The sequence below is a fragment of the Dromaius novaehollandiae genome, chromosome 28 (genome assembly GCF_036370855.1).
Source record: "Dromaius novaehollandiae isolate bDroNov1 chromosome 28, bDroNov1.hap1, whole genome shotgun sequence".
NCBI classification, from domain to species: domain Eukaryota; kingdom Metazoa; phylum Chordata; class Aves; order Casuariiformes; family Dromaiidae; genus Dromaius; species Dromaius novaehollandiae.
Window position 1 is genome coordinate 3,885,937 of NC_088125.1, and position 23,774 is coordinate 3,909,710.

The 23,774-nt window shown below is 52.7% G+C and overlaps 1 protein-coding gene across 4 annotated transcripts in view; it reads right to left on the minus strand.

Moving 5' to 3' along the window:
- Positions 1–23,530, minus strand: part of BCDIN3D (BCDIN3 domain containing RNA methyltransferase) — a 49,769-nt gene extending 26,239 nt beyond the window's left edge. For 2 of the 4 annotated variants that reach the window (XR_010385349.1, XR_010385350.1), the window contains exons 1-4: positions 22,977–23,297; positions 20,341–21,005; positions 19,155–19,300; positions 17,592–17,706 (exon numbers count right to left, since the gene is read on the minus strand). Coding sequence is in view for 1 of the 4 variants with exons in the window: in XM_064498364.1 (XP_064354434.1) it covers positions 20,382–21,005; positions 22,977–23,168 (816 nt within the window). In the remaining 3 variants the exon portion in view is untranslated. Of the gene's footprint in view, positions 1–17,591; positions 17,707–19,154; positions 19,301–19,696; positions 21,006–22,976; positions 23,298–23,373 lie in introns of those variants that run through there. The other 2 variants (XR_010385351.1, XM_064498364.1) reach the window with 2 other exon arrangements.
- Positions 23,531–23,774: the final 244 nt, after the last annotated feature.

Here is a 23,774-nt window from a genome sequence, read left to right on the forward strand (position 1 = left end):
GTTGGTTTTCTCCGAATTTCTTACCGCAGCCCACCTGAAATAGCAATTCTTTCCCCAGTTGCTAGCAGGCCTCAGCTGAGGGCTCTGGCTGTTCTCTAGCAGCCAAATGAAGCTGAAATTTCTTCTCAGGCACTTTGCTTGATCCAGATCCCCGGAGACGTCTACGCAGAGGTGATGCCAGCAGCCAAGGCTCTAGGCGAGAGCACCGCTGTCCTGACACTAGACTCCCACGCGACACTGAATCACAGAGCAGCTCAGGCACGTTTCGGAAGATGAAGTGTTATCACAGGATCCACGTGCCTACACAAAGCTTCCGCTCTGCTAAACTACACCTACGCCTCCGCGGAGGGGGACTTCTGGGCACCTGAGCCCCTCATTTCAGAGATACCCTTTCAGGGCACAGGAGTCTCTTAGTGCTTCGTGTTCCTCCTTGCTCTGAAACATCCTTTTACAAGGAACCTACCTGGGAGATCCAAAATGGACAAGGGCCCCAGAGGTGGGCAAACCTGGTTCAAAACATTGCCCAAGGCGTATGGTGGGAAACTTTTGCTCAGTGTGGGGGGGTGAAGCCCTTGGCTCACTTGGGGTCTGGGCTAGATCTAGAGGATCCAGGAAAGAGCATCTCTGCTCTGCCCTTTGCTGCCCACCTCAGAGGGCCACCGCACTTTTGGGGCCAGCCCAAGGGGTCCTGGGGCAGAAGAGGGGACACCGATGCAGGCCAGCAGAAAGAGCTCCCAGGTCTGCTGGATGAGCAGCCCAATGCTCTCGGTAAGGAATGGGACACAGGGTGGCCATGAGTGAGCTCCCAGGCACATGTGCCCTTCCCATCTCAGGAGGAGACGGCGCTTTGGTGCGGAGCTTCCCCCGGAGGCAGGGCCCAGCAGAGCCCTTGGACAAAAGCCTTCCAGGCGCAGGAACAATGCCGGGTTTGTGCTTTGTGCGAGGCTTTGCGAGAGGAACAGTGCGCAAAGCCCAGACGAGGAAGGACTGCTCCGAGCAGCCCGGCGCCCTTGCAAGGCAGGGTGGGGCCGAGGCACCGCGAGGAAGGGGGGGAAGAGGAGAGACGCAGAGCCAGCGTCTGCCAGACCGAAACCTGAACAGGGAGGGGGGGCTCGGGCACCCTGAACCTCCGTCCGGGGGAACAGGGGGATGGGGCCGTCGGAAACGTGTGCTCACGGCCTGGCTGGGCAGGGCAGGGGCTCAGCAGCAGCCCAGCTCTGCAAGAGGAGAGTGTTTCTAGCTGTTTTTCCCCCCCTCCCATATGCTTTTTGCTGCTTGTGAGCACCCACAACCCAGGGGACTGGGAGACAGTCCCAAGGGCAGAGCAGGGGGACAGGGAAGCCGGACTCCCGGGTCCGGTCCACTCTCTTAGGACAAAGGGGAGAAGGGCCTGCTGTTAGGACAACCTGACTCACCCTTTCTTTTACTGTCTCAGTCACTTCATTGCGCTGTGCCTCATTTCCCCCCCCCCCCACAAGTGGACAGTGATACCGACCCACGTCATCCCAGGGGGGCTGATTTCATGCATCAGAACAATTTCTGCACTCTGCTGATGGCCCAAGATAGGCCCATGACTTCGATGCCCATCCCTGCCTGTGTAGCAGTCCTTCTCCCTCCACGATACTACCCCTCCAGCACTGAATTCACCTGAAGGACCGGTCCCCTCCTTGGGGCTAATTCCTGCACTTTTACACCAGTCGAACAGCCAGCCCTAAACCCAGCTGGAAAAATTCCCTAGGGAATTTCTGTATCTTTTTTTCTTATCACCCCACTTCAAGTCTTGTAGAAATACCAGGTCATATCATCAACTCAGGATCTCAGAAACCACTTTAGGGTGACAGAGGACAGTCCTACAAGGGCAGGGATGCTGAGCCAGCACAGTGCCCAAGGCCAACAGTCCAGCAGGGAAAGCCGCTGCTAAAGGGATCTGCAGGCGGGGGGAAGGCAAGTTTGTCCACGTTATCTGGCAAGCTGCAGCTGTGCAATCCAAAGCACAGCTGTCTCCAGGTAAAGCCACAGCAGTTTCCATTGCAAGAGGCTTCCCAAAGGCGATCTCAAATCCTGGTCAGAGCCACAGATCAGAGCACCGGCCGCAGCGTGGGGAAAGGAGACATCAGATGTCCAGGACCCAGCTCAGTTGCTAGACAAGGCCCAAGGGCAAAACCCAGGGACAGATAAAACTGGCACTGAAAGCAGGGGGCAGAGCTGATCTAGATGGGGCAGACACTGGCAGGGAAGATCGCTGGGGAAATATTCACGTCTGCACAACAGCACCTGGCCCGAGTCCAGAAGACATGCCAGAGCAGCCAGGGAAACGGCAGGGCTCCTCTCCTATTTTCCAAGCAGGGCGAGTCTGCGCCCCAGACCACATCTAAGCGGCTCTGCATTCCCGGCCGCTGCCTCCTGGGTGAGGAGCACCCAAGTGTGAGCTCCAGGCTCCCTCTCCTGGGCAGGTGACACCACTGCAAACGCTTCAAAAGAGGAGGCTCGGAGGCCTCAGCGCCCTGGAGCCCGTAGGCCATCCCAACCAGCAGCAAGCCCAGCCTCCCCGGAGGAAGGGAAAACAGCTCCCAGGCAGTGAAAAACGTACCCCAAAGCGTTGTCAGGGACCCCCCCCCCCAGGACACTTCGCAAGGGCACAGCAGTAGCTACAAAGAAAAATGGAGCCACAGAGGTTTGCCCGAACCCAAAGCACGATCCATGCCCACCGAGAGCTCCTGTCCTGGTGGGAAAGTGTGCCTGTAGCTCAGCCTGGCTGGCCCCAATGCACTTCAGGCACACACGCAGATCCTTCTCCCTCGTAGCCCACATACACTTCAAATCAGTCTGGGGATCTGCTTGGGGAAGGTGAAGTGGCTTCCAGCGGAGTTACCAACAGTGAGAAACATCTCCCTCAACCAGATCCCACCAGTCCAGCGAATGAACCAGTAACTTTCCCCTCCCTGGTGTTTGGCAGAGGCTTTGGTGACTCATTTAACACTGAACGCTCTGGCTGACATTTGGGCTGCCAGCCCAAGCCTGAGCAAGGCCAGGGACCCTTTCTGGCCCGTAGAGAGACACCTTGTTAAAAGCTCCCATTTAAACAGGCCAAGGGCCTGATCTCAACACGGGCAGCCTAAACCCTAGTCCTGCCTAGGGCACCTGAATGGCCAGGCTCACAGAAACAAGTACATTTAGACTGGGGCAATCCAGGCCAAGCCAAATTCACACTCTGTATCAGAGCAGGCCAAATCCCTCTACACATCCCATGTTGCTCAATGCATGGGAAATGAGGTGGAAGCATGTTCCTGGGATGGGAAAGGCCACAACAAGATGGACCAAAGCTCTAAAGACTTTCCACCGCACCTAGTCGCACTGAGTACAACTGTGCTCTTCCGCAAAGCCCAAGTCCGCTCTAACCTCTTCCAACCCAGTTTAATCTGCCAGCCCCCATTTTGCCCACAGCTGCCGTTTATCTACTCCACCCAGTTCCAGCTGATGTCTGGAATAACTCCAGGAGACAGGACACAGGACAGAAGGATGGATCCTCCAGGCTCATCTCCCAAGCCTGCCATCCAGGACAGCCATTTCCAAGGACCAAAGCAGCACACGCCAAAGAGTCAGCTGCTGGGAACCCCCCCCCCCCCCCAGTCTTGAGCAAAAGAAGAGTTGACTTCCTTTTCATTACACGAGCTCAGACAAAGTTGTGCCTCAGTTTCTCCTGCTCACCACGTACCCCGAGGAGAGACACTGACTTGTCTCTGTCTGCAATCTAAAGTGGGATCAAGTTGGGACAGAGGGTGTTTTAATTCAGGTTTCCTAACCAAACACTCCAGCCCAGGACAGGCAGAGCGGGGAGTTCAGCAATCAGGAGGGAGGCTTAACCCCCGGGCAGGCAGCAGTGCTCTGCAGCGTCAGAGGCTGCCACCGTCTTCCCAGGCACCGAGCTCGGAGAGGTTTCCAGCCCAGGCCACAGGCACCCCTTGCCGCCCACCTCCATGGCTCTCAGCACACACAAAACCAGCCACGTTTACTGGGGGAACCGGCCTCTTTGCAAGCCCCAGAGATCAGCCATGCTGGCTCCAAAGCAAATGCCGTAATTGTCTCCAGGGCACCTGGAGAAGGGAGGGGAGGGCAGGGAGGGGTGGAGGAAAACATGCCCGACCCCATCAGCCCATCCACACCTCTCCGCACACGTCCCTTCACGGGGAGGAGGAACAGCCGGCACTGGGTTTTTTGACCGTATAAGGCCAGGTTTCTCTCTCCGTGGCCAATCCAGGGAGGAATGCGAACGGCCGAGCCTTGCCCAGTTTGCCAGGGCCCGGCCTCCCCTGCCCACGCCCGGCCTCCCCAGCCAGGTGTGCGGAGCTCTACCCGCAGCAGGGGGAGGGGAGGCCGGCTCAGCTCATCCCCCTCGACACCTGGCACGAAACCAGGGGAGATTGTCCCTAGCACTGAATTCGTGCGGGGCACAATGTCCTTGTTGGGTCTTTCCTTTCCACACAGCACGGGGTAACTGCTGCAAGGCTGGGCAGCCCCCCACCGCAGTCCCCACTGGCAGCCGCCCGCTTGCGTCTGAGCTGCAAACATACCGTCTTTCCTCTCAACAGCCTCACCTTTCTTTCGACTCTTTCCAGTCATTCACCACTCCAGCCATGTGATAAACCCCTTCCTCTGTCCTGCAGCCGTTCCTGTGGCTTCGTTTCCATCTCCACCCAGCCCCTGCTTGCTCACGGCAGCCCTGGGGTCTCCACTCCCCAGGCACTGCCTGCGGAAAGCAGCCTGCACGGCTAAGGGAGCTTCCTCAGGGGGTTCGGCTTTGGGACGTCCCCAGCCCGGCTTTGGGTCAGGGGAGCCGAGAGGGGCCTCCCTGCATCGCCCTGGCACAGCCAGGATTCCCAGTGCCACCAAAACCACTGCGAGACAGGCCAGCAGCCTTCCAGGCCAGCGGCACCTCGCTGCCTCAGCCCAGGGCAAGGGGAGGAAGGAAGGACAAGGCTGGCCTGTCACTTAGTCCTCCCAGGTCAGTGGGAATAAACCACCTTTCCGTGCCCAAGCTGCTACCGGCCAGGAGGGACTCGGGAGAGACCCTGAGCCGCCAACCCCCAGCCCTGCGGCCCCGTTTCCAGGCCCCACCGCCCTGCGTGCCGCAGCGGGGCGCGCGCCAACCCTGCCAGGACTCCGCATGCCAGCGCCCTGACCAAACGAGCCCAGGAATTTTGGAGAAACCAGCGTTCCCTTGTTGTGCTGCCAAGATTCGGTACCCGCCTGCCAACGATCCTGGTTAGAGCGGGAGAGATTCCAGGAGGGTTGTGTCAGCTCGGGGCGGGAGTGCCAGCAGCTCCCACGCCTCCGCCTCGAGGCACGCCAGGGACTCGCACACGCACAGCGGCAGCTGCTGCCTTGACACCCTCCCCGCCCAGCCCAAATACCTGCGCTTCCACTACGCCGCCGCGGGCCCCGAGGAAGCCTCACCCGAGACAAAATGGCAACAGCGTTGGCTACTGGATGTTCACCCCCGGTTAACTCCGCACAGCCCTCCAGGAGGGCAGAGCCCCGGCGAGGGGGCAAGAAGGGTGGGGAGCAGCACGCGCGGGAGGCCGAGGCCTGGTTCCTTGGGAGGCACGAGTCCCACGGGCAGCGCGGCTCATTCCCCAGCTCTCCCGGACCTGTCCTCCCCTCTGCACACCCACATTAATGCCACAGAGCAAGAGCATCACGCAGTGGCAGTGGGGGTCCTGGGGAGCCCAGGGCAAGGAGGAAGGGGCACCAGCTCTGTGCACAGGCAGGGACGTGAACAAGACTGTCCCTGCCTGGCAGGAGGAGCACGTGGACTGCAGTCCAAGCACACGCCACCCTCTACCAGGTCTCAGCGGAGACGGGGACGCTCCCCTTCCCAGCTTGCAAAGTTCCCCAAGGCTTGGAAAGGTCAGACTGTCCAGACTGCAGACGGGATGCCAGAGACAGACGTGTGCACTAGTGTCCATGCTGATGAGCAAACAAGCAGCACGGGAAGAGGGTCATGTCACATTACTAGCGATCAGGACTGAGATGTTGCAGTTCAGACCAGGGTCTGTTTGTACCAGGAGCTGCAGCCATTTCACACGGTCCGAGCTGAGCTCTGGTTACTAGAGACCGTTTACAACCTCACCGCCATCGTCTCCGTTCTGCACAGACAGCAACAGAGCCCGAGACACCGCTCAACAGTGGAGCCCGACAGCTCATCATGGTGTGGCCTGCAGACCTTCATTTTTGGCTTAACCTGGTTAGCAGGCACAGCTAGCAGCAAAGACCTGCTCCCCTAGGCCCTAGCAAGCATTAGCAACCAGAGCTCCTAGCTGGGGTCCAGGGAGAGTTTGTTCTCTACTGGGCAGCCCCTGCTGAAGTCTCAGCTATCGCGTCTTCTCTGCTAACTTTAAGCATGGATACTTAAATACCCAGTATATAGCATCTTCACTAAGGACCCTCAAGTGCTCATGGCACATTCAGATAGGTGGAAGGAGCCCAACACACAGCACACATCCACGCTCAGGAAACGCAGATGGTTCAGGTCCAGACCCCCTAGCCACGCTCCTTCACCGCATGAGCAACCTCTCCAACGCACAGATGCGCCAGGCACCCTCCAAACCTGATGCAGCAGATTGAGACGAGATGTACAGAGGGGCTTGGGCGAGCTGGGGCAGTGCCCAGTGCGTAGGGCAGGGCAACAGAAATTACTAGAGATTGCAATTTGGCTGGGATGAGTCACGCTCAAGGATGGGCAGTCCAGCCGCTGGAGCTGCCTGCTCAACTCTCCACCCCTACCAGCAGGGCACCCTGGGAAAGAGCAAACCGTGGGAACCAAGATATCACAGCAGGCCAGGCCAAACAAGCACAAAAACATGGCTGTTGCCGAGAAGAGATTAAAATTGTCCATCTCTGCAAAGCAATGACTTAGAGAGAGCAGCAAAAGCCCAAAGCTCAGCAGGTCTAGGTGCTTGAGATTGGCTGCTCCACCTGGCAGGATCCCCGTGGCAATCGGCCAGGTATTCATAACATAATGGGAACGGTGCTTACCTGTTCCTGCCGGGGCCTGTGTGTGTTTGCGAGATTTCATAGACACACCCTTCAATTCAAGGCTTTGGAAAAAAAAAAAAGCAAAGTGCCAGAGGAGGAGGGGGGGGAGAAAGAAAAGAGCAGGAACCACTTCAGAACTGAGGAATCCCAGCCGTGACTCACCGCGGGCTGGGTGCAGGGGCCCTGACGCAGGAAGCAAGCGGAGGGCCGGGGATGCTGGGGGGAGAGGGTCAGGGCAGGCTGCCTTCAGCGCTGCAAGGGGGTCCTGCCAGGCAAGGCAGCCCTCCCTGCCCGGAGGCCTCCACCAGACTCAGCCAGCATCCAACCTGCCTCCCGCGAAGGGCATCCGGTGCCACGGGGGTCCTGACTTCTGCTCCTGGAAATGAGCCTGTTTTCCAGCATTAGCAAGCCTGGCCTGCACGTTTCCCAGCTCCCTAATGCCCATGTGCCCAGTCCTCCCCTCTCTATTGCACTGACACTGACTCCAAAAGTGCCCAAAACACCCTTCGTGTCAAACATTTCCCATGCTGGCGATGTCACAGCAACATCAAGACCTTCCACAGCCAGCGATCTCTCTGCCAGCCAGCAAACTGGTGCCCCTTTGAGCTGCCTCAGCCAACAGACGCGCAGGAAAAGGTTCAGACTTAAACAAAAAAGGGAATATAAAATATCTAGGGCTTTTTTCCAGTTCTCCCAGAGCCTCAGCATGTACCCAAAGTAATGTCAGCTCCTGCGTGCAGGTACATGCAGCAGAGCTGAAAGACACCACAACAGACACCACATGAATGTTGTCTTGGAGCATTCTGTAAACTCTGCACGGAGTGCAAATATAAAACAAGGAGTAAGATAACAGCAGTTCAGATCCATAGCTCCAGATCTACTCTACGTTTACACCTGCCTGGTCCCACTGACCTCAGCAAGGTGTAAATCCATTATTCCCTTAGCACTTCATTAGACAGAAACCCACAAGTGCAGTCAATGATACTGCTCCAGTTCACCCCCACACCAACTCTCCCGCTAGGTAGGACCGTTTTAAGCCACAGCTCTTGGGGTCAGGGGAATATAAAAGAACAACTGCTCTCTTTCTAGTTTCAAATTGAAGGTCTAACCTACCAGCAACAGAAAACACTCAAGAAATAGGACTCCAGAAGACTTACAAACCAGACAATGAGGAAAAGTCCCAAATGTGTCTTTTCCTTTAAAGCAGTGGATGACAAGACGCTAAAAAAACCTGAAGTTGATTTGGCTTTGGGCTTGCTCAGGGGAAAACTGAAACTGCAGTATGCTACACGATTGCCTCTTTCAAGAATCAGACACGAGTTAGCATCAGACAAGCCCTTTGCTTTCACAAATGGCTTGTTCTTCAGCTTCTGCATGTCTGCACTTTCTCCAATCTAGTTTTAAATGCGCCAAGCTGGAAGGGACCCCAGCCCCTCTCTGTTCAATCTGACTCTGTCCAGAAAGACCCCCTGCATTTGCATTATGTTGGCAGCTCTCCGGACAGCCAGCTCACACTCATGGCAACAAACACCCATAGGACATGTTCCGACCTGAGCACTGACTTCAGTTCTCCCTGGAGGATTCGCCCACGTACGTATCTGGAGTGTGCTCTACACGTTATGCAACACACCTTATGTAGGACAACAACGCCAAGAGGATCCAGACAGAAGCCCTTGATTTTGCAAGGTCCTGGGGGATCCCAGCTGGACCAAGGTAGGTTTCAGTGGCTTGCAGGATTGAATCTCAACATGAAATGCCCAGAAACAGCAACGTCCGACACCCTGGAAGCTTCTCAGTCCTTGATGAGGCCCTAAGTAGAGCAAGAAGCAACTCAGGGCCCTATGCTTGACTATATAAACCAGTCCTCGATTTCAGCAAAGCTTCAGCCCTCTGCTCTGGGAAAGCCTGGCCCACAACTAGAAATAACCTCTATGCTGCACTTTCTATCCAACATCTGGTTCTGGGAAGGGTCAGCGTTTCAGCCTCCCCTTCCTCAAGTGGGCTGATCTGTTCCAACCACAATGCCACCCCAACCCGGAAAGACCCCATCTATCCTGCATTGGCATCTGTCCCTTTTTTGAAAGCTGTGGTGACCCTGCTAGCTTAAACCCAAGTGCAATAAGGAAAACTTCACCGAGCCCTGACTACAGTGGTGCAGTGGGACTAGACTTCCTGCGGATTTAACTGGAGATGGACTGGGCCCCTTTTAGAGTTACTTTTGTGCCCATTTCTCTGCAATTTATTGAGAAGCCTGAGCTTTCTGCAAACCATCCCAGCCATGCAAGGAATGGGGTGGGGATGTTTTGACATAAGAGTCTTGGATCATTTATAGCTCCCACCCGGTTCCCTCTGTGCTCACCTTTTAATGCTCTGTGTGTTTGTTTCTCAGTAACATCAAGCAGAGGGAAATTCAGACAGCCTAATGCTGTTCATGAAAGACATGCAGAGCTGCTACACAAACACTGATTCCCACTACAGAATCAGAGATTGCAAAAAATCAGCCTACCAATTGCTGGTTGGAAGGGAGTAGCCCCAGTAAGGGGCTTCTCTCTTCAGCACTCTAGAGTTTAAAAGACAGACTGTAGAGGACAAAACACTGCACAGACCAGCGTTAAGTATACACGACTACGAGGCCCAGGCACAACTGTGCACACAAATGTAGGATCTGAGGCTACACCTGCATCCATTAGTATGTGCAAATATTCAGGCACACAGGTGTTTGTCAAAGCATCGCTGAACCCCACCACTTGTCTGCATGGGCTAGCAAGATCACCTCCAAGCAACGCTTGCTCCACAGCTTTGCTCATGCAAGTATCTTTGCTCTTCAAACCCAAGGACCACAGGACAAGCTGTCAGCTAACCAAATAAGGAATTGCACAAAATTCAGCTCAAAGGCCCCATTTCCACTGGCTGAAGGTCTGGCTCAGAGAATCCTTTTCTTTTTTTCTCCTCTCCCACTAAGGAGGGTCACAGCAGCACGACGATAGTCAAGAAATCACTTGACTGGAGATGTGAGGAGAGACTAAGCCTGGCAGCATGGAAAGGTGAATCCCTGGGGCAAGTTCTAGCTGCTGGTTTGGTGGCGAAGGATAGGCAGAAAGGCCCCATATTCGCTTAGAATGAATTTCAGTTGGCTGCATCAAGCACCCTTTGCACCTTCAGCTGCTAGAGCAAAGGGGACAAAACCATTCCCCCTCACCAAAAAACCCACATACCAGATACAGGATTTGCACAGTTTAGCCAGATGAATTTCATATTAAATTCCTGAAAGGTTAAATTAATCTCATGTACGCTGCAACTTTACTAAACCTCTTGTTCAGGTAGCTCAGCTCCAATTCATATTAGCCCCTTTATTGCCTTTGATCCATATTTGTTGCAGGTGAGGTGAGAACCAGGGCTGAGAGCACTCCCTTCTTCTTCAGTTTAAATCCTACGCCATAAGAAAATGAAGATCCTGCTACCTTTTTACAGCAAACAGCTGCTTTCTGCAAAGCAGAACAGACATGGCTAATCCACATTCCCAAGACTGCCCCTGTTCTCAGTACTTATCATCCAAGCAGCCTTGCAGAGTGGCATTTGTTTAGCTTGGGATGAGATTCAAATCCAGCCTCAGATGTGGATCTGCATTTCAAACTAGCCTTTATTCCTGTAATGCACTGGCCCGGGTTCTCCAACTGAATCCAAAAACCTGCAAAATTCAGTAGGTCTTTGAATCCAGAGCTCAAGGGGAGCCTGAACACTGCACTGATACAACACCCGGTGAAGGTATCTGAGACAGCCCATCAGCAGCACCTTTCTTTCAGCTCTCAGACACTGGTGAGAGCTCTCCTGAACTCACAGGACTGTATTAGTTAGTAGCAGAGCTCAGTTACACCCTACGAGCCATGACAGGGAGGGACAGAAAGGCCAGGAGCAGCTTGGGTACTCCGAGAAGAGCAGCGACGGATTCACCATGGGATGCTAGGGGAGAAGCAGCCCCCCGCGCACACGCTCGTGTCCCCCAGCCTATGCAAACTCTGCTCCGAAGCCACGAGGGTGACCTGGGCAGGGAGACGGCCCTTGGGCTGGGGAACCACAGCAGACGCGGCCATCTCAGGCTTCTCTTTCCACCTCAGTGGGAAAGGAGAATCCGAAGGCCGGTCCGCCCAGCCCCAGAGGCCTTTGTCAGCATTGTTTGCAGCAGGGAGCAGGCCGCGGCCCCGCCTGGCGCTTCCCTTTGTGCCTTTGCTGAGCTCTGATCTCGCAGCGTCCACCGCCGTGGGGAGGGAACTGCTTGTAACCAGGGCAGACGGCTCCAACAAACTTTTGCTGGGTTTTGCGCGGAAGGCAAATCTCTCAGCCTCAGAGCCGCCACATCAGCAAATTGTCTGACAAGCGTCTTCCCTGACAGCGTGTCAAACAAATGCCAAGGTGAGAGAAAAGTGTGTGTGTGTGGGGGGGAACTGCTCTCTCACAGTCCAGAGGTTTGCAACCCCTGCATATATTCAAGAGTTGCCCCCTTCCTTTCCCAGAGCCCCTTGGGCACAGACCAACCTGCTTTCTGCCATCTTCACTCCCCCAGGTCCCTGCTTTGCCATGGTGAAACCACAGCGAGGTGTGTCGGCCCCACAGCTGGCACATACGCAAAGCAGTTCCTGCGAGGGGGGAGAAGGGGCCATTCTCCTGTCTTATCACACAGCCAAATTTGCGTTTCTTATGTGACAGCCACAGCCACATCACAGGGAGAGGAATCAGGATGAGTTGCTCTCCATGACCTCCAAGAGATCTGGTGGCCCAAAGCTGAGCACCTCTGCTCTTTAAGAGCTTAAGTCTTTAAAACTACCCTTAGATGACATGAATCACTAGCAGCTGACAGACCCAACGGACCCACCTGCACCCTGAAATCAGAGCAGGGAGTTGAAGAGAACTGGGTTCTGCAGCAGTGTGTTGCTCTGTTGATGACAACTGTGACCATCACCAACCTACTCCCACAGGGAACACAAGGCCCTCTGTAAGCCGCCATGTACCTCCCGGTAGGAATGTCCTCTCCTCCCTGTCTCTGCATACACACCTGCACAAACACAACATTAACAGATTTACTAGCAGCTTTATTAGCATTTAACACTTCAATAAAGCGCTCTTCTGCCTTGCAGTTATGCCAGTTCTTGGCAATTCCTTAATACTCTTCCTTTCAAACCTGGAAGAGAACCAGGCCACCTCCGCCAATATTGTCCACCGTAGCTTGTAGTTTACAACCCTTTCAAAGACTTTGCTCCCTTTCCCCCCCAACCTCTACCCTTCTGAGTCATGCTCTGCACAACGCCTGCAGTCAGCACTTCGCACAAACCAGCTGAAGCTGGTCTTCGGGGAAGGAAAAAAAAGGACAGGCACACACACACATACAGAGCCGAGAACACCTACTAGCCGGGACCTGCAGCCTTGGCAAACGGCAGAGCAAGTTTGCTGGTGACAGCACCAGCTAGAAATGCAGATCAAGAGAGAACATGGAGAAGCACAGCAGCTCTCCGCTCTCCACCCCCCCCAAAGGCAAAGATCAGAGTTTGGGACACTAACTAGTCACCTGGGAAACTCGCAGTGGGGGGGAGAAAGGCCTAGCGCAGGCCTGTTTTGCTTTTGTATTTCTTGTCATTCTTCAACCCACAGCTCAGGTAAATGGTCCCTGAACCTTCCAGAGCCTGGGCTGGGAATCCCCTGAAATTAATTCTGCACTGACGTTATTTAAGGTCAGATGGGATGGAGCCACCGGCCTTCCTGCTTTCAGCATCCATAGCACAGTCCTCAGGCGGAAAGAGCACATAATGCTGAGGCCAGGAGGTGCCCAGGAACATCTAATCTGACTCCAAAGTCTCGTCTGCATTTACTCTCCTACTGTTCCCTCCTCAAAGCAACTGCGAGTCTTGCCGCTTCTGTGAGGTCTCCATTTCCTCTTGCTGAGCCATAGCCGGCAGCACCTTTTCCACTGTGGAAGCCGAATGCTTTATCACACATTTCTGTGCTCTCAGGTTCCACACCTCTGCTCTCACATCACTTTTCCATGAAGGGAAAGCCTGCCTCAGCACCGCACGAGACGTCACAGAAGAAGCCACACCATTTTAGAAAGTCCCACAGAAAGTGCTGAGAAGCAGGGGTTGTTTAAGGCAGGGCAGAAGAGTAGGTTTCGCAGGTCAGTGCGGCTGCCCTAATCTCAAGGCCAGGGGTGCCCATGGGCTGCCCTGCCCTGCTGGTCCCGGCAAGGTCCCTTTACCTGCGCACGTAGCTTGCCGACCCGTTCCGATCACTGTCCCCTCCGTAAGATGACAGCAGTCCTGCCAGCTGAAGGACTGGTGCTCAGCAGATGGAGGGGAGAGACAGAGCATGTGTTTTAAATGGAACAGAAGTAAACATCAATAGCAAACAGAAGGCTCAGACTAAACTACAGTGGGCTCAGAAAGGACCTAGGACAAACAGAAAGCAATTCTGTTCTCAGGCATTTGCCCTGAATAATGACTGTGGATATTTCAAGGAAAAGAGCAAGCAACACCTGGCTAAGTAAGAGTTAAGATGCAGGGTTAGAACTAAACCTGAGTCAGTAAGGAATGCACTGCAGGCCCCGCTGTAGGGGCTGGAGGACAATAAACAATTCAGCATCTGCCCTACTTAGCCACCCTGGACAAAAGCAGTCAGCGCTGGCCAGTCTGGGGATGACAACCAAGAACGCAGCAGTTACTGCAGCAAATCAAGCCCAGGAGATTCAAAAGCTCTGTACAATAGCCACCACACATTCCTGAAAAGCCCTCACAACTTTCAAATACTGCCCTGCTAATTCACTTCCCTCCACACACCAGCAGCAATTAGCCCTGATCCCCGGCGTAATGCAGTAGCAGCCGCACAGAGCAGACCCCCGTCCGGGCACCGTCAAGGTGGAGGGGCTGCAGAGGGGAGCCGGTGGCCTCCGTGGCATCGGCCCCAGACCCCCCGCCCAGCTTCCCTGGGCACTTCTGCGCTCCCGCCATGTCTACCGTTCCAGGTGGGCCATTAAGATTTTGGCTACATTAGAAGGATATGTCAAACCCCTTGCTCTCCTGTACATTTTCAGGGAATTCTTCCCAAAGGAGCATACAACCAAGGATTTCCCCACACACACACACACTAGCCACTTCACAGATGGGCCTTTCCCACCACCATCTCACATGTCTGAAACAATGATCTTCTAGGACATAACTGAGATTAAAGGGACACGGAGAAAGATTTGAGCAGTCTCAAGGGCCAGCCAGGAGAGGAGCCGCCCTGCTTATGCTTCCTTTTGATCTCCAGAGAACACCGCAGAGCTGCCCTTCTCCTTTGATGTGTCACCCCCAGCTTGTTCTCTCCCAGGAGGGCAGGCCTGTCACAGCATGATTGCCCCTGGATTTCAGCGGCTGGGATAACAAAGCTGCATTTCAGCAGCTTCTGTGCATTTCGCAGACTCCAGAGTCTTTAGGTTGACCCCGGGGTGGAGGGGGACCGAGAAGGGACACCACCCTCACACTCAGCTCTAACTAAATCTTTGTCACTCAAATGGAAGCACAAGTTGCTAATGCAAGAGTAAAACAGAATGACTTCTTCTGGGATCACGAAGCACTCCGCACCAGGAAATAGGGCACAGGATCTGCAGTGCCACGTCCAGTCTTTGGCACACCATGTGTCACTCCTAGATGCAGAGGGATTATTGCTTACAGAGGCACTTATCTAAACTGTATTCTGCTATGCAAGCATGAGCACGATCCCTCCTCACCTTCCCTGCTTTGCAGCAACGACCCTACACTGCAGTGAAAGAGTCCAGAAGGTTCTGCTGCTCTGAAAACATGTCCCTCAAAATAAGACTCTCTGCCCAGAGTCAAGCTGCCCCATGAAAAACCCAGTGCTGATCGTTTTTGCTGCAAGTTAGGGTAAACATGTATTTTGCAAGCCTGATCGATAGCAGATTGAACTCAGACTGTCTGGTCATAACAGATCAGGTCTGCACAGCACTTCTTATTTACAGAGTCGAAAGAGCTTAGTGCACCAGATGTCGGAATGTTCTTCCTAGTGAAGTAAAGAGGGTAAGATCACAGGTCTGAGAGGTCTGAGAAAAGGAGAAGCTTTCCATGAAGTTGTGCAGCCCATTGGTGGCAGGGGTAGGAAAGGGACACACATTCCCATCCCAGAACCAAGGTCTTGGATCAAAAGGCAAAGGGAAGGCAGCTGCTCCTCTCCTCTAGCTTTTAGGCCTGAGCACCTTCAGTTCTTGTTAGAGTATTATATTTAAGCATAACCCTGACCCAAGTCATGACCCCAAGCCGCCTTCTTCAATCTCTAGACCCCTTTGGACTCCAAACCTAGCGGATGGCCCAGCTCTAAGGTAACGAGGAGCCTCCCACAGAATTAAGTCCAAGAAAGTCAAGCCTGAGCTGATGCGAGGTTTGGCAGCAAGGTTTCTTCCCATAGTATTGCAAAGAATGTGTGCAAAGGCCTGTGGGAAACCCAGTCTTCGGCCCACATTAGCACAAGTGAACCTAATGAAAAACTGAGGTATATGAATTGAAACCCTGAAGCCTAAAGAGTGCAGAGGCAAGACAAGCTTCCCACATACTACCTATCTAAAAACCTCTCCACTAGGTGCAGAGAGACTGCATCTAGACCTTCGAGGCTCGAAGAGTCTGCTCTAGCCTAAGCATCAAACTTATTTGAAAACTGACTTTCGCCTGGTAGAGGAAAGGCATCGTATGCTTTCGGTCTGTGGCTGTTCTTTTCTCAAATTTCCACCCTGCCAGGAGCAGATGCCTGTATTTCCATGGGTCGGCACCTCTCACTTCTCCTTAAACTCACAGGCAGCAAAGTGCCAGGAAGAACAAGGAGGAACTTGCCCTCAGCTGAGCAAAGGAAATCCGAAAATCTGCAGCTTCTCCGTGCAGGCCTGTAGCGACAAGTTGCTGGGTTTCCAGCTAAAGGAAGCTGCTCATGGGAGCAGACTCGTTGCTGCCAACTCTCAGCTCCTAAACTTGACTCCTCCACTGCTGGGCCCATCACACATTCTGGGGAAAGCTAGACTGAACTGGGTTCTCTGTCACCATCTAGAAATGCTGCATTAACAGCCTTTGCAGGGTGGTCAGTACACGTGCGTAAGAAGGGAAGCAGAGAGCACGGAGATGGGTGCTTACAACAGTCATTTGATCCGGCAGCTGTCAATGTTAAACTGACAGTTGCTGTTGCACTATCTTTACATACTAAACTCCCTTTTCCCTCTCAATGCATCCGTCATGCCCATTCAGTACAACAACTTAAGAGACAACAAACTGTCCCTTAGCGCAAGCAAGATTTTGAATTCAACAAAAGCATCTCTCATTGTCGCCACCTAAGTACCGCTTCCTACAAAAGCTGGCAGTAACTGCAAAACCTTACAAGTCAGCCAAAAACTGGAACCTGCGAGTTCTCAGCCCCAGCTTTGATGCTGGCTTACTCAGGATGAGATGTTTTACCTCTTCTGCCTAGATTTTTCCATCTAAGTAAGAGGGATAATTAACTGAGACTTGCTACACAGCAGTGGCGTGAAACTTAATTAGTCAGAACACTTTGAAGGTATGGTACCTACTTAATATCTGAAGTGGCTGCAGCTGATTATTATGAACAATGGTATAGCTCACAGCTGATGATACAGCACAGCTTGTCAGTATTTTGCTTTCCCAAAAGTGCTGCGCAGACATGCAGCCAATATTCCACACCAGAAATCACCACAGTGGTGGTGGATATCAAGCTCATTTCACAGATGGAAAGACTGAGGCAAGGTCTGAGGGAGCCCAGCAACAACCACGGACCGCAGAGCCTAGGGACTTTGCACAGCACTTGCACGGGAAGTCCCAGCTTGCTGCTGGCATGGAACAGGGCAGCGGTCCGACAGTCCCATCACAATGTAATGTGTCTGCCTGGAAATGTTCACCTGTTTGTGCAAGGGCTGAATTTAACATGGGGTTGGAGCTTTAAAGATAAGAAAGAGCTGGCATGTTTTCTTAGCTACCCCCCCAATGCGCAGGCACATGCGCACAAATAACACAGCACATAACGAGTGAGCCAGGAGGGCTAAGGAACCTACCCAGCAGCACAGCCTGATGCCACAGCTTCCCAGCTGAGCAGTGGGAGCACAGCCCTGCCCCTACATACCTGGGACAAGGTCACATCCCCCTTGGTTTAGCAGCAGCTGCCACCACTGCCAGGCTTGCCCCATCCTCAGATGACAGAGATGAACAAGCAGCACTTTCAGCATAGAAGCCTCTGCACCAGCTTCATCTTCCCCTAACTCAGGTTCTGGGAGCTCTACAAGAGTCACCACCCCCAGGACCTCAACCAAGCAAGCGACACCTCCATTTCCCCAGCTGGATGAAGAACAATAACCACTCAACTTTGAAAAGAGCTCGGAGCAATAGTGAGCAGAAGTGCTTGTTCTAACACTCACATTTACTTTCCTTCTCTCCTGCTCTCAAGAGACCCATGAACATGTTTTAAGCACATTGCAAAACAGAGAAAGTAGAGTATTAAAGAAAATAAATACTCCAGGGCCTTACATAAGCACTGCAGTTCAAATCCACAGGGTTTCTTCTACTGCTGCGTCATGGAACTGGGCTCCCACCTCTGTGTCCCTCATGGCCTGACAACTTCCTGGAGAGCAGAGGCAACAAGCTGAAAAGAAAAGGAAAGACGGAGATTTTTCTCCTGTCTGCTAAAGGACAGAATCCATTCTGAGCTACCTGATGTCCTAACAGCTGCACAGGGATGTGCACTGACATCACTTTGAGTTGTATTTGTGGCTATATGCAAGGGAAGAGAAACAGAAAAAGAAACAAAACATACCATTGTGCCAAAGACAAATAGGGCTAGTTTTGGAGTTCAGCCATTTTAGAGACAGTGGGACATACTGATATTAGCAGCTTAACAACCCAGACTTGACAGAAGCTAGAAAACATCATACTGTTACATATGCACTGAGCTGGTTTGCAGGTCTGTACGTGATCAGCACACACAAGGGGCAGAAAAAAAGAAAAAGAAAGAGAAAATGCACCATCTTTCAACAACAAGCATCCCAAAGGGATCCCCCAGGGAAACACTGATTTACTGATTTATCACCCAGAGCATAAGAATTTTAAGACAGGGCCTCTCTGGTGAAGGGGAAAGTCATTCCAAAGGGGTGCAGAGAGAGTCTGCGTGTAATTCTTTGGGTTGTCAGCCCTTCTGGCAACTCTGCATAAAATTCTTCACAGGCAAGTGTGTAAACCCCCATGGTGAAATGAAGTGCAGGAAAACCTGTTCTCTCCTTTAAGATGAGCACTCAACACACACAGTCCAGTTTCATTCTCTAAGTATTTTAAAGTTCAAATTAAACAGCAACAAATATTGACACAGTGCAACGAAATCTCCCAAGGGCCAGGGCTGTGGATTGCACGATACTCCAGTGCCACCAGCCGCACAACGCAGGAAACAACAGCTAAGCAGAATGAACAGGGAGGCTGAGCTGCTGAGTAGCGCTGGGTGAGCCAACACCCCTCGAGTCAGTGGAGCTTACCCATAGATTACAATGGATGTCAGATGTGGTGCTTAATTACCAAAGTGATTAATGAGAGATCAGGCACTTGGGTCTGGGTTCCAGCCCTCTGGAGGATACAGGACAAATTGGTTTTCCTTTCCCTCCACAGGGATAGTAAAATCAGCACAGACTTTAAAGTAACAAAATTCACCATCATCACCAGGGAAGATGCATTTGTCTGCGGCTGGGGAGGCAGAGGACCTCTCAGAGAAAGGCTTTCCACACTCTCAGGGGTGCGTCCTAAACATTTTCCAGTGGAAGTAGCCAAACACTGTGGAAGTTGCATTTAGGTAGAGCCTAAAAGCCTTTCTGTGACTCTACACAGTCCTGTCACAAACACACGAGAAGTGTGCGCGTGTCCGTGTCTGTGTGTGTGCATTCATAGACTCCAGCAGCTTCGCGTGCAGAAGTGTCTAACCAGCCATGCCAGGCATTTTCTCAGCTCAAAGACTGAAGCACAAGGTGCTTTCTTTGTTGCGATCACTGCAGAACAACGAGGAAGTCCCAGGAAGGACAGAAAGTAGAACATCTCTGCACCCAGACTCACCCGAGCACAGGATCTGCTGGGCAAGAGCACCTCCCGGAGGCGGCGGCCTCCTCTCCCCGGCGTCTGCAGCACCTTCTCTCTAAGGACACAAGCTTACAGCACATACCTGGGCTTCCCTCTCCTTCACAGTAAGGAAACAGCAGAACCTACAAATCCATAAGAGCCATCAGTTATCCATTTCTGTGTGTCATAATTTACTCAGGCAGGGGTTTTAATCTGTTCACTTAATTGAGTCCTACTTAATTATCAAAGCTAAGAGAAACACTAGCTATATACGAACTAAAACCATTAGAGGCATTAAAGGAAGTAAAACGAAATTAAGACATTTTTCTTGATGCCAGATTTTTTCCATTCTTTCCTCACAGATTTTACTAAAAAACACCCCAAAAAATCTTTAACCATGGCCAAACATAATTTAAGCTTTAAGCTTACCAAAGTCTCATTACAGCCTGTGAATATAAAAGAAATTGTAAACTCAGTTACCTGAGACTGCTCAGGTTTTGAAAGCAACATGAACAAAAAGATTAAAAAACAGCAAAGTATTTATGGTAAAAATAAATTATTTTTATTTCATGGATACTGTTACAAAGAGCTCTCATGTTTTTATACACTTAAATACACATCCTACCATAAAAAGTCACTCCACAAAAAAAACCCGACACGCTCACACCATTATCAGCCTTCAATGCATACTCCACGCAAGCCTTACCTGACAAAAGCAAAGATGTACTGATCACAGCCTGACCAAAATACTGACCAAACAGACAACCTCTGCACTGATCCAAACTATTTGCTCGTGGCTTGTAAGCCAAGTTTTGTATTTTCTTGAAATATTGTATAGAGACAACATGACAAGAAGCAAAACAATGTGTCACATGGGCCAATAGAAATGTAATTTCCTTCCCTTTCCTTGAAAGCCTCTAGGGATGAAAAAGGCACATTTTCTTTTCTTCCAGGGAATATTCTTAGCACACATAGAAAGCACATCTCTGGCAACTTTTGTTTCAAGTGCACTTTCTAGGAACAGAAATCTCAGAACCCACAAGGCAGGTTAGAACTGTCACCGTATTTTGCGGACGGAAAAAAACCACAGACGTGACTTGTCCCACATTCCCTTGGGAGGTCAAGGTATGATCCTGACAGGCATTTAGCAATTCCTAGATCTGACTCTGTAACCAGCACACACCTTTTTTCCTAAGTAGTCACAAATACGCGAGGTCATTTCTGTCAATCACAGCACTGCTCCTGTTCTGAGGGCTCCCTGCCCTCATGATTTGATCCCTTTGATTTAAAAAGCAAGAGGCTTCTGTCCCAGCTGGTGCTACCAAAGCAACACACCAGTTCCATGGCACAGTCCTTCGTTAAGATCTCCGTTATCCTCTCCGCCATGTCCCCATTGATAGCAAGAGATCGAAAGTGATCAAAGTCGTTTCTGCCCAGCTTCCGCAGGCGGCGCGCAGCCGCTCTGTAGCACTTCCAGGGCTGGGGTTCAATCAGCAGGTACTTGCACAGAGAGGAGAGGAAGGACAAGAACTCTATCAGGCCGCTATCCCCGTGGTTCAGGTGGATCCACATTGTTACAGACATGCAAAAGCCAACGTCAAAGGTGGAGCGGCCGAAACGGCTCAGGTAGGAGCTCAGGAACGGCTCCCTGGCGCTGGCATCCATGATGTCCAGCTTGGCAAAGGATATGGAGGCGGGAAAGGGACTGCACTGCTGAGCCCTCTCAATCAACACAGGATCGATGTCACAGCACAGAAGGTTCAGATCCTTTCCAGCTGCAGGCTGGTCCAGGCTGCCTTCGCCCTCCTGAAGGCCAAGCAGGTGCCTGTACAGAGCCACACTTAGCTCCTGCAGAAAGGAAAACAACAGGAATTCATGGGGCCTGCGCTGCTTCATTAAGGCTTCACTAAGCACACAGGATCCCAGTCTCAGCAGCAAGGTGCAAGCGTCAAGTCAGGGCTTTCTCTTGAGTTGATGAGGTCTGGAACAATAAGCTCCCTAATGATCTTCCCTTCTGTAGCAAAAAGCATCACAGTAGCCCTGACTACCAGAGAGTCGGCCAGGGCTTGGAACTAAACCTGCATCACCCAGCACGTGGGGTTTTGATGCAATAACTGTGGGAAAAGATTAGGCTTAGTTGTAACTATCTTGCTGAAAATTCCCCTTCAGCGGCGAGGTGGAAGATTCATTGGTTTCTTTAGGCGAGCCTCCGCATTCTCTAGCAGCACTAACACCTACTTATAAGGCCTAATTTAGAGTCATGAGCTTATCCTACTGCTAAAGAAAAACCATCCCCTGACCATTAGACTGTCATTTAAGATAGAGCTTTCCTTTGAATTTCCTTTTGTAGAGTGCTCCACTAAATGCAAAGTTCACTAACCTTTCATCACAAGAGATCTGATGAAAATCTGAGTGACATCAAGGGAAACTAGCTGTATGATTCTCTAGCCCTTACATTTTTAAAAAGCATTTGGCTGCACAGGCAGAGAGTGTCCTCTAGCGGCAAAAGCCTCCGCATTTTAAAAGAACCAGACTGAGAACGTTTTTACCCGACCTGTTTTACAAGTTCATCTGAAACAAGATCTAGAATTGTCCTTTAGATAATGCCTCAGGTCAAGTTTCAAACCATCTGGCAGGGGGAATGGGGGAAGGGAGGGAGAGAAGCCACAAAAGCAACACTACTCATGTTCCTAGCCAGAATGCAAAATAACTTCATTCTGAACGCATAATTATTTCTAACTTAATATATTGGTAAAGTTTCCATATGGAAACCCTTTAAACATGCTTACACTAAACATTGCACCAGTATGCATCAGAGATGCACAGATGTTCCTGAATTATAACACAACAAAGTTACACACCAGGAAAAGGCCACAGGAAAATGCAGAGTAAGTAAAGAGAATAAAATTAAAAAAAAAAAAAAAGAAAAAGAAATTCTACTAGATTCACCAGCCTTATCATTAGTTCTTCAAAAACATGACCACGATTTTAGTTTTAAGTCCTGTTTGATGGATAAAATGACATAACAGATCAGGGTTTCCATTTTCAGGACTTGTCCAGTTCTGCCATTTTAGGGCAGTCCTACAGCAGGTCTCTGGTGCTAATGGCACTCAGCAGCCTGGGACACTCCAGGTTGTTGCCTCAGCAGGAAAGGGGACAGAGAACTGCCAAGCGCAAACCAGCACAGCTTCTTAAGCCACCTCACAGCAATGCTCAGCAACAGCCAGCTCCGCTGCACCCTTGCCCACACCTCAGCCTTCACCCCCCACCCCCCCAGGGGACACGGGCAGAGGGTGCTCCCCAGGAAAGAGGGTCTCCTGACCCCACCAGTCTCACGTTGCACCCAGCTCCCTCCTAGGCCTCAATTACACAGGATCGTCCCTGTCCCAGGCCAGGGACTCCCCCAGCCTTCCCAGTCTGCCCCACAGCCCAAGCCACTACCTCTCTTCAGTATTCCCTGCCTGCCCCACAGCCCAGACCCCTGCCTCCCCCAGCCACCCCAGGCTGCCCCACTGCCCCCAACACACAGGTCCTGCCTCCCCCAATCATCCTACTCTGCCCCACTGCCCCCAAACCTCAGGCCCTGCCTCCCCCAGCCACCCCAGGCTGCCCCACTGCCCCCAAACCTCAGGCCCTGCCTCCCCCAGCCACCCCAGGCTGCCCCACTGCCCCCAAACCTCAGGCCCTGCCTCCCCCAGCCACCCCAGGCTGCCCCACTGCCCCCAAACCTCAGGCCCTGCCTCCCCCAGCCACCCCAGGCTGTCCCACACCCAGGCCCCAGCCCAGCGTCCCTCCCCACCCGCAGCCCGTTGCTCTTACCCCCGAGTTGCACCCCACGTCGAGCCCCAGCAGCGGGCGGGCCGCGGCGGGGAACAGGCGCCGCAAGAGCCCCGCAGGCAAGAGGCTGACGCGCCCCTCGGGCGGGTGGAAGCGGGAGTAGTTGGGGAAGTTGCCGTAGGGGGCAGCGCCGGGCGCCAAGGCGGGAATCCCCTCACTTACGGGCGCCGCCATTTTCCCCTTGGCCGCCGCGCGCGCCGGGCGGGAAAAGGGAGCGAGCAGGCGCGTTCCGGGGCAGAAACGGTCCGGGGAGGGCAGCGCATGCGCATGGGGGGGAAACGCCACAGCGTTGGGGGGGGGGGCTCCGCAGCCGGGGGGGAGGGTAGCGACAGGGAGGGGGATGGGGACAAGGGACAGCGCCAGCCCGAGCCCCCCTCACCGTGACTTTCCAGGTCCGCTTGCGATAGATCGTTAAAAACATGAATTATGAGAGATTTTGCTTAAAAATACCCCTTCGGTGGCAGGGCAGCGCTGCGCCGCGCCAAGGAGGCCGCCCCAGCCCGGGCTTCCCGCCACAGCCAGGCCCCGGCGTCACCTTTGCCCTTTGACCCCGCGTCGCCATGGTGACAGCGGCCCCCCCCCCCCCCGGGGGGCCGCAGGCCGAGGCTAGGCCGCTTTGGGGTTTCTCTTAGGCTTTTCGGGCCCTGCTGAAGCAGGAGCCGGGGAGGTGGTGAGATTTGGGGAGAAAGTTGATAGATTCTTGTTGTACCAAGTGACACTGTTTTGTTTTGTTTTCACAGCGCGGAAAGCAGAGGGCGCCAGGACCTCAGAAACGCCAGC